Source organism: Mustelus asterias, chromosome 25 (assembly GCF_964213995.1).
Source record: "Mustelus asterias chromosome 25, sMusAst1.hap1.1, whole genome shotgun sequence".
NCBI classification, from domain to species: Eukaryota; Metazoa; Chordata; class Chondrichthyes; order Carcharhiniformes; family Triakidae; genus Mustelus; species Mustelus asterias.
Window position 1 is genome coordinate 37,622,417 of NC_135825.1, and position 15,648 is coordinate 37,638,064.

At 43.1% G+C, this 15,648-nt stretch overlaps 1 protein-coding gene across 1 annotated transcript in view; it reads left to right on the plus strand.

Annotated features, from left to right (window-relative positions):
• Window positions 1-15,648, plus strand: part of LOC144511897 (neuron navigator 1-like) — a 520,961-nt gene that overhangs the window by 257,795 nt on the left and 247,518 nt on the right. Inside the window, exon 4 of the mRNA XM_078242330.1 lies at window positions 8,477-8,615. Within this exon, the coding sequence (XP_078098456.1) occupies window positions 8,477-8,615 (139 nt within the window). The remainder of the gene's footprint in view (window positions 1-8,476; window positions 8,616-15,648) is intronic.

Below are 15,648 nucleotides of genomic sequence, written 5' to 3' on the forward strand. Positions count from 1 at the left end.
TTCCTTTAGAATAGACAAAGAACAGGACAGCACAGGAAACAGGCCCTTCGGCCCTCCAAGCCTGTGCCGCTCATTAGTCCAACTAGACCATTCGTAGGTTCGTAGACCAGATGTAGGTACAACCGGAGTGAAGTAGAAACTTCTTTATTAAGCATTCTTTAGAATTTAGCATTTACAGAAAGCGAAAGATATTCATTTAAAAGAGGTAAGAGAGAAGAGGGAGAAAGCAGACTTGATCCAAAAAGCTTGTACAGGATTCAAACAACAACTGAACTGAAAACAAGTAGCTATTCAGAGCGTTATAGCTTCTTATCTTATGTTATGAAATTACCAGGTACAAACAGTATAAATGATGTCTGTAACTTTCGTAAAACAATTCACATCTGTGATCATGGAACTTGTTTCTGACAAGAATCATTTCTGCTTAACATTGCATTTTCAAATGTAGCCAAGTTTCTAAGTTAAACCCAGAATTCCAAGCTGAGTTTTAACATGTGGCCAAGTTAGAAATCATAGAAACCCTACAGTACAGAAAGAGGCCATTCGGCCCATCGAGTCTGCACCGACCACAATCCCACCCAGGCCCTATCCCCATATCCCTACATATTTTACCCACTAATCCCTCTAACCTAGGCATCTCAGGACACTAAGGGGCAATTTTTTAGCATGGCCAATCAACCTAACTCGCACATCTTTGGACTGTTTAGTTAGTTTAAGTGAGATTAAAGCATAGCACAATTAGTTAAATTAGGCAGAAATATCTTAAAATGAAGCCTTTTAACTGGGCAAACCATACAGTGAATCCCACAGCCCTGAAAGACGTTTGCTCTTACCTTTCAGTTCAGTAAAGTTTTTCTCCTGGTGAGGGTGGAATTTTGCTTGATAGCTGGATGAACAGCTACTCTCGATCCACCGCGATTCAGGGATTGACAAAGAAACAAATGAAAGGAAATGGGGTGAATTGGACACAGATCAGATACGGAAAGAAGGATGAAGAGATAAAGAAAAATTGGATTAAGAAAAGAAAACTGAACACTTTAGCTTCTAATTGGCACAGTGGTGAACACTGCTGCCTCATAGTGCCAGGGACCCGGGTTTGATTCCCAACTTGGGTCACTTTCTGTGCAGAGTCTGCACATTCTCCGTGTCTGCGTGGGTTTCCTCCGGGTGCTCTGGTTTCCTCCCACAGTCCAAAAGACATGCTGGTTAGATGCATTGACCGTGCTAAGATTCTCCCTCAGTGTACACGAACAGGCACCAGAGTGTGGCGACTAGGGGATTTTCACAGTAAGTTCATTGCAATATTATGTTACCCTACGTGTGACACTTGTGGTGAACCATTGTTGGTTACCACCAGGAGTGCTGAGCCATGGTTTGGCCAGCACTATGAGTCTGTAGATATGTTACTGTTGGGGTTAGGGTTGGGCTGTTCTACCTGTTAATATAGTCCTATGGTACACTCCAGTTGGCTCCGCCTTCCGGGAGAGGTATAAAGGTCACTGCTCTGCCTGGTGACCCTTTAGTCTGGGATTGTATATAGTATTGTTGGCAATAAAAGCCTTTATTTCCCGGGTACATCCAGCCTCCCGTGTGATTTATCGCGCATCAACACTACTACATGAAACTTTTTTAAAAATTAAACTTCAATTTTTAAGAATCACTTCACTACCATTTGCAATGCGACTCCGCAGTTCCTCTGAGTCAGAAAGATTGACTGGCATTACAGAAATATGAATCCCCTCATTGGAAACAAAGCACTTAGCCTGTTTAGTCCCAACTTTCTGTGGCAAACCTAATTGGCAATTAATGCGCAAGTGAAGAATTTCATGAAACTCACGGGAGGCTGAGAGTGTGCTGCCATTATTGCTCCTTTTTGAGCAACTATGGTGATTTGCAAGGATATGTCAGCCTCCCCACATGTTGTCGACTGAAGTCGACTTTAATTACTTCAAAAGGCATTTATCTCTCTATCATTGTAGCAGCAGAAGCTGGGCCAGTATGGTATACAGTTATGTGGCCTTCAGTACCTTGCCTGTTACTTTGCATTCTACTTTATTTCAAATATCAATAAAACTCTCAATTAAGAGAATTTATTTCATTTTGTTTTACCTCTTGAAAATGATCAGAAGTACACTGTGGGACTGAGGTATGTAGCATTGCTATTACTTCTAAATTCTAAAATTCTAAATTTCTACATGAACATTTTAAACATTAGAAAACTTTCAAGAGGTCTTATACAAACATTACACATGAATTTCACTCAATAAAAGTATCAAAATATCTTGGGCAGGATTTTTCTGCCCCGCTGCACTAGTCGAATAGCGTAGCGGGGTGGGAAACACGAGTGAGGGTGAAAAATAGGGCTTGCGCCTGATTTCTTGCCTCTCCCGATATTGCCGGCTTCAATCTGCCGGCAAAATATGCAGAGGCTAATTCTGATGTAATTAGTGAGCCCAGGACGTAATAGTCCAGACTCACTTACCTTCCTGGCCTTGCCGGTGGGAGCGGAGGTTCACAGATGGTCCCCACCAACGGGGACCAGATGTAATCGCCTCGCCATTGGGACCAGAGGCCATTGAGGCGCTCCCTCGGTGCGCGGCACTCTGGCACAAGAGTGCCAAGGGGGTGGGTCTTGACAGGGCGGGGTCTGATGAGGCAGAACCAGATGGGGGAGGGAAGGGGAGAAATCTACATCAGGGGCTGATGGGGCCAACGGTTGGGGCCACTGATCGGGAGTTACAGCTTGCAATCAGGAATTGAAGATGGCGATCTGGAGGCCGGCAATCAGAGGGCCGCCGATCTGGGGGTGGGCCAGGTGGCCGGCTTGTGTACACTATACTGGGAGATCAGGGCGCATGCGCAATAGCACTCCTATCAGTCTGCAGCTCGCTTCTTGGTGTGAATAGGCGCCACCCTCCTTACTGGCGGGAGTCAGTTTATGACCTCTGTATTGCACAGAGTGCCTTAAACTCACATCACTTACCACACTGGAAAAACGGATAAGAAAACCTCTCGTTTTGTTACCCGTTCAACACTTAGAATTTTTCTTAGAAAATTCCGCCTATAAAATTTAAATATTCTATATGAAATAGCATGCAAATAAAACAAAACTTATTTTGGATTAGAATTCAGTAAGTTAGAGGTTGATGAAGCTCTAAAAAAGTGATTTGTTTTTCTTTAAAATTTGTACTTCCGGTGAGAAACCTCCATGGAAAACTGGATATGTATTGCAAATGATTTTCCAAATTTTAAATTTAATATGCCCACATTTCTGACAGGTGAGGTTAATCACTAGAAAATGCGTAATCAAAGTAAACTATCCCTTTCAATTCTAAATGATATAATCTCTGCAACAACTTATAAAATAAAACTAGACTGATACGGTAGGTATTGATATATGTAAATGAGGCCTAATCTATGCATGTACATTTGACAATCAAATTTCCATATAAAATTGAGCAATAAGCCAAGATGAAAATCTGGAAGATACATCTTAAAGGAAGGAAGGATTGATGACACAGCCAACTTTGATTATAAAATAGGCTTCCCTTCTACCTTGGAGTAGTTCACCTTGAAAATTTGCCTAAAGGTAAGATATCAATTGCCATAAAATCCAATGATGACCAGAAAGTAACAATATCCACAATCCATTGTAATGTAATTCAAGATATTAGTAAGCATTTAATTCCAAATTTGAATTATTTTAAAGGTTATTGTAGAAGTTAAAATTGCTTGATTTGTGTTGGTCTTTGTATGGCTCTAAGATATTGATATTGGGCGCAAATAAAATTGCTTCACTATGTTTGCTTTATTCTGCAATTGTTTCACCATTTAATGAATTCTCTACTTTAATATTTTAAGTTGTAATTTTTGTATGAAGTATGAAACTCATGTATTGTCCACTGCCCATTGTAATTATTTACAATGATACATTGTATAGAATTCCAATAGCATGTATAAAATCATAGAATCTCTATAGTGCAAAAGGAGGCCATTCAGCCCATCGAGCTAGCACCGACAACAATTCCACCCAAGCCCTATCTCTGCAACCCCATAAGTTTATGTTGCTAACCCCGCCTGATACTATGGGGCAATTTAGCATGGCCAATCAGCCTAACCTGCACATCTTTGGAGTGTGGGAAGAAACGGGAGCATCCGGAGGAAACCCATGCAGACACGCGGAGAACGTGCAAACACCACACAGTCACCCAAGGCTGGAGTTGAACCGGGTCTGTGGTGCTGTGAGGCAGCAGTGCTAACTACTGTGCTGCCGTCTTGCCCTGAGATGTGGATCTAAATATACTTAAGTCTGAGTATGAATATGCATGATGTGGAGATGCCGGCGTTGGACTGGGGTAAACACAGTAAGAAGTTTAACAACACCAGGTTAAAGTCCAACAGGTTTATTTGGTAGCAAAAGCCACACAAGCTTTCGGAGCTGCAAGCCCCTTCTTCAGGTGAGTGGGAATTCTGTTCACAAACAGAGCATATAAAGACACAACCTCAATTTACATGAATAATGGTTGGAATGCGAATACTTACAACTAATCAAGTCTTTAAGAAACAAAACAATGTGAGTGGAGAGAGCATCAAGACAGGCTAAAAAGATGTGTATTGTCTCCAGACAAGACAGCCAGTGAAACTCTGTGGGGGTTACAAATAGTGTGCCATGAACCCAATATCCCGGTTGAGGCCGTCCTCGTGTGTGCGGAACTTGGCTATCAGTTTCTGCTCAGCGACTCTGCGCCGTCGTGTGTCGCGAAGGCTGCCTTGGAGAACGCTTACCCGAATATCAGAGGCCGAATGCCCGTGACCGCTGAAGTGCTCCCCAACAGGAAGAGAACAGTCTTGCCTGGTGATTGTCGAGCGGTGTTCATTCATCCGTTGTCACAGCGTCTGCATGGTTTCCCCAATGTACCATGCCTCGGGACATCCTTTCTTGCAGCGTATCAGGTAGACAACGTTGGCCGAGTTGCAAGAGTCTGTACCGTGTACCTGGTGGATGGTGTTCTCACGTGAGATGATGGCATCTGTGTCGATGATCCGGCACGTCTTGCAGAGGTTGCTGTGGCAGGGTTGTGTGGTGTCATGGTCACTGTTCTCCTGAAGGCTGGGTAGTTTGCTGCGGACAATGGTCTGTTTGAGGTTGTGCGGTTGTTTGAAGGCAAGAAGTGGGGGTGTGGGGATGGCCTTGGCGAGATGTTCGTCTTCATCAATGACATGTTGAAGGCTCCGGAGGAGATGCCATAGCTTCTGTGCTCCGGGGAAGTACTGGACAACGAAGGGTACTCTGTCCACTGTGTCCCGTGTTTGTCTTCTGAGGAGGTCGGTGCGGTTTTTCACTGTGGCGCGTTGGAACTGTTGATCAATGAGTCGAGCGCCATATCCTGTTCTTATGAGGGCATCTTTCAGCGTCTGGAGGTGTCTGTTTCGATCCTCCTCATCCGAGCAGATCCTGTATATACGGAGGGCTTGTCCGTAGGGGATGGCTTCTTTAACGTGTTTAGGGTGGAAGCTGGAGAAGTGGAGCATCATGAGGTAATCCGTGGGCTTGCGGTACAGTGAGGTGCTGAGGTGACCGTCCTTAATGGAGATGCGTGTGTCCAAGAATGCAACCGATTCCGGAGAGTAGTCTATGGTGAGTCTGATGGTGGGATGGAACTATACACTAGATACATCGATGACATTTTCTTCCTTTGGACTCATGGTGAACAATCACTGAAACAACTCTATGATGACATCAACAAGTTCCATCCCACCATCAGACTTTCATCCTCCTATCCTTTCACAGTTTTTGAAGAGTTTCCCTGCTGAGGTGATTTGAGTTTTTCATAGTATCCAGGTTGCACTTCACGGCTCTCAGTTCTCCACTTACTATTTGCATAAGTTGTTGGCAGTCCTCCCCATCCCTCCCAACTCTGGCACATCACTGCAAGCTTGCCAGGTATATTTCACCAAGCGACCTGTCATCCTTTTCAGCTATGTGTGAGAAGGTATGCGAGTACACAGTTCAGTTCCCTTGTGTGAATGACCTCCTTTCTTATCTACTAATCCCGCCCAAGTCAAAAATGCATCATGTGTTACACTGCAATGAAAGCCTGTCAGCGTGCAGCATTATTTGGCTGATGGATGCATTAGACAAATCCTCAATCAGAAGGCTCATTGCTGTATTTTAACTTTGAATTTCCAAGCAGTGTCATTGTGTTTTAAACAAGTTCCTGCCACCATTACAATTATCATAAAATATAGACTTTTATGTCTGCCAGTTTCTGGGGCTTCAGGACATCATCTCAGTTAATTTGCTTGCTATGTTGCAAAATAACATTATCACTTATTGTATCTGATTTATTACTGTTACGAATTATCATGTTATACTATGGCAAATATAATTCCACAAACTGTTAGAAATGTAGAATTCCTACAGTGCAGAAGAAGGGCATTTGGCCCATCGAGCCTGCACCGACAGCAATCCCATTCGTAACCCCACATATTTACCCTACTAATCCCACTGACATTAAGGCACAATTTCACATGGCCAGTTAACCTAACCCACACATCTTTGGACTGTGAGAAGAAACCAGAGCACTCAGATGAGACCCACGCAGACACGGGGAGCACGTGCAAGCTCTACACAGACAGCCAACCGAGGCTGAAATTGAACCCGGGTCCCTGGCGCTGTGAGGCAGTAGTGCTAACCACTGTGCCACTGTGTGCTATCATGTAAGCACTTTACATGCTTATAGCAAACATTCTCCCCTTTGCTATTTTAATGTAAGCATTTATTCATTACAATGAGATGTTCTGCAAAAGCAATGTACTAAGGAAACCTAAAACTAACTAAGGAAACCGGAAATAAAAGCAGAAAAAGCTGGGAACATTCAGCAGCTTCATCCGCATCTCATAATTTCGAGCTTGTTGAGCTGGAAGTAAGTGGCTCTGGTCATTGAACACCTTTGCACTGATGACATTGAGATTTTGTATTCAGAGTCCATTTATTTAATCCATTTAAAATCAATGGACTAATGCCTTCATTAAAATAGTGAAGAGTTGATGTTAATATTCCTTATTTGTGCTAATAATTAATGAAAGCAATATCTATCCTAATGTGAGTAGAACTGGGAAAATCAAATGGCAAGATTTAATTCTGTAAACATATGACAAATACTAATACCATGGTGTTTATGTCAAAAGCCAGTAATAAAACTGGGAAGGGGAATTGAGTCTCGAGTTGGACCTTAAGAAATAGTGGCCAATTACTTAAGCACAGACTTTACAGGTGGAATTCTCCCATTTTGAGACTAAGCGCCATGGTGGTGTGGTACAATGGAGTATTTCCTGTTGCTGAGGCCAGCGGGAAACCGAGATGCCTGGGCCTCCCGTCTAATCACCCAGAAACACCTGCACCCGCCACACCCACACATCATACCCACACACCCCCCATGCCACCCAGACACGCCCCCCCCCACACGCCCCCTCTACGTGCCCCCCCTCCATACGCCACCACATACGCCGCCACACAAATGCCATCACACACACGCCACCACACACACACGCCATTGAACCTGCCGGCGGGAGCTGGGAGACTTCCGCCATACATGTTTTACTTGCTTTTGCCTTTGCATCCTTCGCATATGGATTGTTGCATGGGTGGAATTGTGTAATCAAAGATAGTGAATTGATCCTGTTCAGAATTAATGCACAACTAAATGAGATGGATTAACTATGGTAAATGTGGGGTTACAAGGATAGGACAGGAGAAAGGGCCTGGGAAAGATACTTTGTCAGAGAGTCGGTGCAGACTCAGTGGGCTGAATGGCCTCTTCTGCATTGTAGGCTCCTATGATTCTAACGAGCGCAATGCCAATGGAGGCCAAAAGGATAAGAGTTTGAGGTAATGGATGAGAATCATTGACTCTGCAGGCATGATTAACTGCATTTAGCTTATTGAAGGTTGAAGAACCCCCTTGATCTCGGTTACTCATACTACGTCGTATTGAGAATGAATTATCTAGTCCAGCTGGAAGGATTGTAGATTTCTGTGGAAAGGTGAGCTGAATGGACCAAAAAGCCCCTCTCATCAGTGTGCATCCTAATCATCAGTCCAAAGATGTGCGGGTTAGGTTGATTGGCCAGGTTAAAAATTGCCCCTTAGAGTCCTGGGATGTGTAGGTTAGAGGGATTAGCGGGTAAATATGTGGGGGTAGGGCCTGGGTGGGATTGTGGTCGGTGCAGACTCGATGGGCCGAATGGCCTCCTTCTGCACTGTAGGGTTTCTATGATTCTATGATGATCTCTGAAGCAATGCATATAAAATGTTTGACAAAGTAAAACATTCGATTAGGGTAACTCATTGACGGATTTTCTGCAAATCTTAAAACAGAGGTTTCTACATTATATTGTAAAGGCTAGTATCCATTGCTGTTCAAGTGTAACTACTTATTATACTTTTCAACGCTATTTTCTTTGTTTCTTGCAGTTGGGATGAAAGTAGTTCTGTCAGCAGCGGCCTCAGTGACACCTCCGACAACCTTAGCTCTGAAGATTTAAATGCCAGTTCGTCCCTCAATTCCTATCCAACCACTCCAGTTGCTTCCAGAAGAAATTCTGGGATAGCGGTAAGAAGAAATTGCTGTTATAATAATCTGCTTATAGGGCAGTTTTAAAAAAGAAATATATCCTCCTCTGGACAGTCGATAGCAAAGTTATTTCTGTATTGTCCTGATTGGTATTGTTATTTTCAAGAATGCAATTGTTGCTGCTGCTCTTTTCTTTACCTTTACCAAAAGCCTAATGCTGCTTATTTCCAATTATGTTATCCAACAGCCCTATTTAAATACAGTAACAATGTAGTTCCACCTACGAAAAAGGACCTTGATTTGTAGCATGTTTTCCCATCTCATATTCTCATGTTTATTTGTGACAATGTGGCGTTTCTCTATGTCATTTGTATAAGAAACAAAGAACTGCGTTTCCCAAGCCTTTTAACAAACTCTCACACCTTTATTTGTGCAGATTTTTGTCAAGTATTATATTACTGTTGTTTTATACAATCCCCTTTTGTTCCAACATACTACTTGGGCGCAAGCCAAGAACTGTGTTTGTTTTTGGCGCACAACAGGACAGTGGCAAAGGGGCATGATTGATGTTGCATGCAAATAGGAAACTAGAGCAAAGGGGCTGAAGTTATATAGTCTTGTACAGGCGTCATAAGCTCCCTCATAATGTGCTAGGTGGAAAGCAGCCAAATAGCCACTTCTAATCGGGTGCATTATAACAAAACGTAGAGAGAAATTTGAACAGTAGTACAGCTGTGTTAATGTTAACTTTCGAAAGACACATATATAGTACTGATTATATTTGCTTGCAACTGCTCATCTGCAATCAGGAATCTATTCTAAAGACATTTGCCAGATGCTGTAGTTATGCGTAGTGCTTTCTTTAACATATTAATACATATGTATACCCAAATGACGGTTCCAGCTTGGAGTTGAAAGAAGGTTGTCTCCTGAGATAGACCGCCACTACCTGTATTTACGGAGGATGAATGAGCAAGCTGTAAATAGCAATGGGAGAAATATGTAAGTCTGGAAAGGAGTTTGTTTCCTGATCTTAGTCTCTCAATGGTGAGTTCGGACATTAACCTTGAAACAAAATTTCTGCTTCTGCTAAGTTGTAACTTTTTGCAGCCACGTGTAACAATGCTGGAAAGAGCAGTTTAACTAGGCAGGGAAAAAAAAATCCAGGAAACAGTTAGAGAAGCAAATGTGTATTATTTTTTAAAGTGGGAAAATTGCAGGGAGCAGAGACAGTAACGATTAAATGAACACTACTATAATCTGTGCGATAGTTGTTGGAGTGGGGACGGGGGGGTGAAAATAGTTTTGCTTTAACTTTTAAAAGGTTGCAACAGAAAATACTTGATTTAAATTGTAAGTACTTATGAGCTAATTCAAATGTGTAGTCAGTTTTAAGAAGATGCAACACAGGCATTGTAACTTTTGTGAGAGTGAGCATATCCGTCAATTGCACAATTTAAAATTTCAGCTGTTTAACATTTAATTTTGTAAATGTATGAAATAGCCAAATTACATTCAGTAATGTTCTATAGTAAAGAGCTGAGGGGGAAAGCGACATATAGAGACTGCATTGTGTGAAACACATGCCTGAAAATTCTGATAGAGTGTAACACAAGTTCAGACATCTGTTGTTGTATATATATATTGTGGTCCATTTGTAGTTCCAGATTTCAATTTATGAAGCATTTAAATAATTTATGGGATGCATCCAAGTAATTCAAGGAAACAAGATGGGAATCCGTAATTGGCATACCCCAGTGTAGGGTTTTGCTCTAAAAATGTTTACTTTTATAAAAATGAAGCCTTATTTCTAAATCTGATAGGTGTTGTAAATATGAACTGGTTGCTCCTTTTTTTTCAGGGCTTGAAATGAACTGGTCTAACTAACTCTGCGAGTGTTAATGTCGGATATAAAATTGATTCACTGCAACAAATTTAAAATTTCCTGTGCAGATATAGCAAGAAAAACAAAGAGGATATATCTCTCATTTCCAAAGTTAAATAATGCTGTTGTAGCAGTGGGAGCAGTGATTGGGTTTCAAATCTGCACCCATTACAATGTCTGATTGTATGGCGAGTCAGCTGTTCATTTTTGACCCTAAGACAGACCACAATAAAGGGCTTTCATTCGAACCTTGATTTGAAGTGCCTTGAATGAAATTAGTTATATAAATTGTCGCAAAGAAAGTCAAGGAAACTGTATATGTGCAGACATGCGGCATTAATAGCTGCTACTAAAGCAGCTTGTTCTAAACTACTGCTGCATCTGTTATTTAATTAGATGGCTTGGCACTTGACTTGAGTCACAACTGATGACAAGTCTGCCATTATCATAGAGCATCATGTGCCTAGGTGTCCCACTAACCTAACTTCGTGGAAGAGAGTGAGAACAGTTCCTTCCATCTTCTTTAAACCAGCACTGGCGCAACCTTGATCTCCTCAGTCAGAGAACAGTGTGAAACAGTCAAGGCTGTGTGAAACAGTCACTCCAATGCACTACTGAGGGAGTGCTGCATTGTCAGAGATGTAGTATTTTAGATGAGACATTAAAACCCATCCCATTTCTCAGGTGGAAATCATAGAAATCATAGAAACCCTACAGTGCAGAAGGAGGCCATTCGGCCCATCGAGTCTGCACCGACCACAATCCCACCCAGGCCCTACCCCCACATATTTTACCCGCTAATCCCTCTAACCTACGCATCCCAGGACTCTAAGGGGCAATTTTTTTTTTTTAACCTGGCCAATCAACCTAACCCGCACATCTTTGGATTGTGGGAGGAAACCGGAGCACCCGGAGGAAACCCACGCAGACACGAGGAGAATGTGCAAACTCCACACAGACAGTGACCCGAGCCGGGAATCGAACCTGGGACCCTGGAGCTGTGAAGCAGCAGCGCTAACCACTGTGCTACCATGCCGCCCATGGATGGAGAAAGAAGATTCCATGCCACTATTCAAATGAAGGGAGGAAAGCTACACCAGTGCCTGGCCAATATTCATCTCTCAGTTAACATCACAAAGCAGAGTATCTAGTCCTTTTCTGTGGGAGTTTCCAGCAATTTAGCTGCCAACATTGCAACAGGGACTACTCTTCAGAAGTACTTCAATATCCATCGAGTGCGTTGAGCTTTCTGGTGGTTGCGAAAGGTGCTATATAAATGCAAATCTTTTCATTTTAATGGAAGGATTTACAGGCTTATAAACTGCCTTACAGGGCACAACATGGCATGCCTTCCGTGTACCTAACTAGCTTTATCTCAGCCAGTAGGATAATTAGTCTATTATGTAGGAGGTTTCGTGAGTTACCGCAGACCATGTGATGATGAATGGCCCACCCTCACCCTCCCCCATCAGACATGGGATAGATTTTGATCCAAAATTCAGAGCTAGAGAAGAGCAGAATTACACCCCCCTCCTCCCCCCCCCCCCCCCCCCCCCCCGCCCCTCAACCACCCCCCACACCTCCCAGCACCCAAGTGGAGGCAAGTACAGAGGTGAATGGGTGTAGTAATACAATTTGCTTGTTTTGGGCGTTCACCCACCATCCTTAATTTGGTGATGAGCCCACCTTCTCGGCAGTAATGAGACAATGCAGGAAAATCTCTGTCAGGTAACTGTTTACCCCAAAATGTGGGGTTCCAACCACCATTTGATCCCCAACATCCGGGCCCTGACCCAAAATCCTCCTCTGCTGCCTGGAGCAGGATTCGAGTCCTGCACCTTCTGACTCTGTGATGGGAATGCCACGACAGAGCCAAAGGCATGGATCACAGCTCAATGAAACAAATGAGATAGTGATTATAGAGCCTGCCCCATTTGTAGCTTTGAATGTTTTTCCCGACCTTTGCCCTTGTGATATGTGACAAGGGGGAAAAAATCAGAAAAATTAGCAAAAGGTTTGGTATAATTTGATCATCAAACTTATGCACCGTAAACCTCCGACCTCGCCCACAGCTGGATTCTCCAATGCTGCTGCAGTGAACAGAGTTTTGGCTAAGCATCAAAATCTCCATTCTCTTTGGCAGGGGGGTGGAAATGAACAAGATCAGAGAATCCCGCCTTGGCTATGTCGTGCAGAATGTAATGTACTGCAAGTTCCAATTCTGTTTATAAAATGGAAGCAAGGTCCTAATTCAATGTTGTGCCAAAGTAGATTAAGCATGTACGATGGGATAGCATGTGGGATAATTGAATTCATCTCTGCAAGCAAGATGGAGTATGACACTCTAACGAGGTGTATTTGTGGAGTTGATGGGCAATATAAGTCGCACCCACATCAGCCACTAACTATATTGTGTACTGATTCGAGTCCACTTGTTCTCCTTCTTAAAATCTTTGGACAAAGGATTCAAACTGATGGTAAAAGTGAAGTTTGACATTCTAACTCTTGGAGGGAGCTGTAGTAATTAGAGACCGCAATTCAATTTGGCCACAGCCTCTTTGTTAAGCTGCATTCACTGGCGTTTGATTGGCAGTGGCATCTGCCAATGTTCTTTTTCCAAAAAGCATTATCTAAATTACAGATTACATACATGCCATAATCCTGAATAAATTAATTTATAGAAACCTCTTACTATGTCCTCCAAAGGGCGGCACGGTAGCACAGTGGTTAGCACTGCTGCTTCACAGCTCTAGGGACACGGGTTCAATTCCCGGCTTGTCTGTGTGGAGTTTGCACATTCTCCTCGTGTCTGTGTGGGTTTCCTCCAGGTGCTCCAGTTTCCTCCCACAGTCCAAAGATGTGCGGGTTAAGTTGATTGGCCGTGCTAAAATTGCCCCTTAGTGTCCTGAGATGCGTAGGTTAGAGGGATTAGTGGGTAAATATGTAGGGATATAGGGGGCAGGGCCTGGGTGGGATTGTGGTCGGTGCAGACTCGATGGGCCAAATGGCCTCTTTCTGCACTGTAGGGTTTCTATGATTTCTATGATTTTTGAGGGTCAAAATCTTTTTCCATTAAAAGCAGAAGAAAGGGGAACAACCACCAACAAACAACAGTATGTTTCTGGTCGTTGTATTTGTGGCTTCCACCATCAACCCCTTAGTCTTCCAAGACCTTGAACTGGTGGCCCTTCCAAATACTTATGTATCCAGGCTAATATCAGTAGTTTCCGGCTGGAAGTGGCTGTTTTAGTTGAAGGTTATAAAAAAGACAAATTTACTTTAGGCTGCTGCTGCTTGATGTTCAAGATTGCTCTGACCTATTGGGTGAAGTTGCTATTAGTAGTGCAATTGGGAAGAAGTTTTCATGATTGCAGCTTAGAAAATTGAAGTTTTCAGGCAGATATTACCTCAGGGAAAACATTTTATCTTTGGTGTGAAAAAGACAATTGAGTTGAGGCTTTCTGCTGCCTTAGAAAATAGCAGTAAGTGCCCATAGAATCCCTACAGTGCAGAAGGAGGCCATTCGACCCATCGAGCCTGCATTGACAACAATTCCACCAAGGCCCTATCCCTGCAACTCCACATACTTACCCCGCTAATCCCTCTAACCTACACATCCCGGAACACTAAGGGGCATCTTTGGACTGTAGGAGGAACCAGAACACCCGGAGGAAACCCACGCAGACACGGTGAGAAAGTGCAGTCTCCACACAGACAGTGACCCAAGCTGGGAATTGAACCCAGGTCCCTGGAGCTGTGAGGCAGCAGTGCTAACCACTGTGCCACCATGTAGTTGATTAGAGTTTTTATTTAAAGATTACATCCTCCACAAGGGGGTCAGTTAGCTTAGTTGACTGGTTCTTGACAACAGTGCGGGTTCAATTCCTGTATTGGCTGAGGTTATTCATGAAAGGCCCGTCTTCTCAACCTTGCCGCTCGCCTTTGGTGTGGTGATCTCAGGTTAAATCACTAGCCGGCATGGCTCTCTTTCTCTCTCTACGGTCCTCTGGGACTTTGGCGACTTTCACATCTTTCACAAATGTTGGGGATAATGTGGACGGATATTGGAGAGGTTTATTTCAGAACCTACAATGTCTTAAAAGGGAATTTGCGTAACATTGATCATTGTTCTAATGAAAAATACTTTTACATTCACTAGTATGTTTGTCTCTTGTGGTGATGTTTATTACTTCAAAGCTGTCCGTTATAAAGATTCTCATGCTTGTGTAGAACTTGCCCTGATTTGATACAGATTTGTTCTGCACCAGTGACTTCATAAGGAGGTTTTAGACTTGAGAAAAAGAGGCTTCAGAATATTTATAAACTTGACTGAAATATTGATTTTGCATAATTTATTTTATGCTTTGAAAATTCAATACCTTCTGGTTTTCAAGACCGAAAGACTTGGCATATGAATTTGCATTAATTGAATGGGAGCCTCATTTACTGGCTGCCCCCGAATTCCCGACATGTGTAAGATATTTCTGTTTCATTCGATCATGGGATGTGGGCGTCACTGGCTGGGCCAGCATTTATTGCCCATCCCCGAGGGCATTTAAGAATCAACCACATTGCTGTGGATCACACATAGTCATGATGTGGAGATGCCGGCGTTGGACTGGGGTAGACACAGTAAGAGGTTTAACAACACCAGGTTAAAGTCCAACAGGTTTATTTGGTAGCAAATGCCATGAGCTTTCGGAGCCCTGCTCCTTCGTAGGCCAGGCCAGGTAAGGATCGCTAGAAAATCTCAGCAGATCTGACGGCATCTGTGGAGAGAGAGAATAGAGCCAACGCTTTGAGTATGGATGACCCTTCGTCAGAGCTGAGTAAGATAAGGACAGCCGATTTCCTTCCTTAAAGGACATTAGTGAACAAGATGGGTTTTTACAACAATCAATAATGGCTTCATGATGATCATTAGACTTTTAATTGCAGAGTTTTATTGAATTCAAACTTCACCATCTGCTGTGCTGAGATTTGAACCCCAGTCCTCAGAGCATTACCCTGGGTCTCTGCATTACTAGTCCAGCGGCAATACCTCTCCACCACCGCCTCCCCTTGTATCCTTCATTTCTCAGTGTGTCTAGCCCAGAGGCAATGCACATTTATAAATTGATACTGCTATGCCGTGAATGTGGTACACCAGCAATATATGTGAAAATGCAGGCATATCTCAGGAAGCCC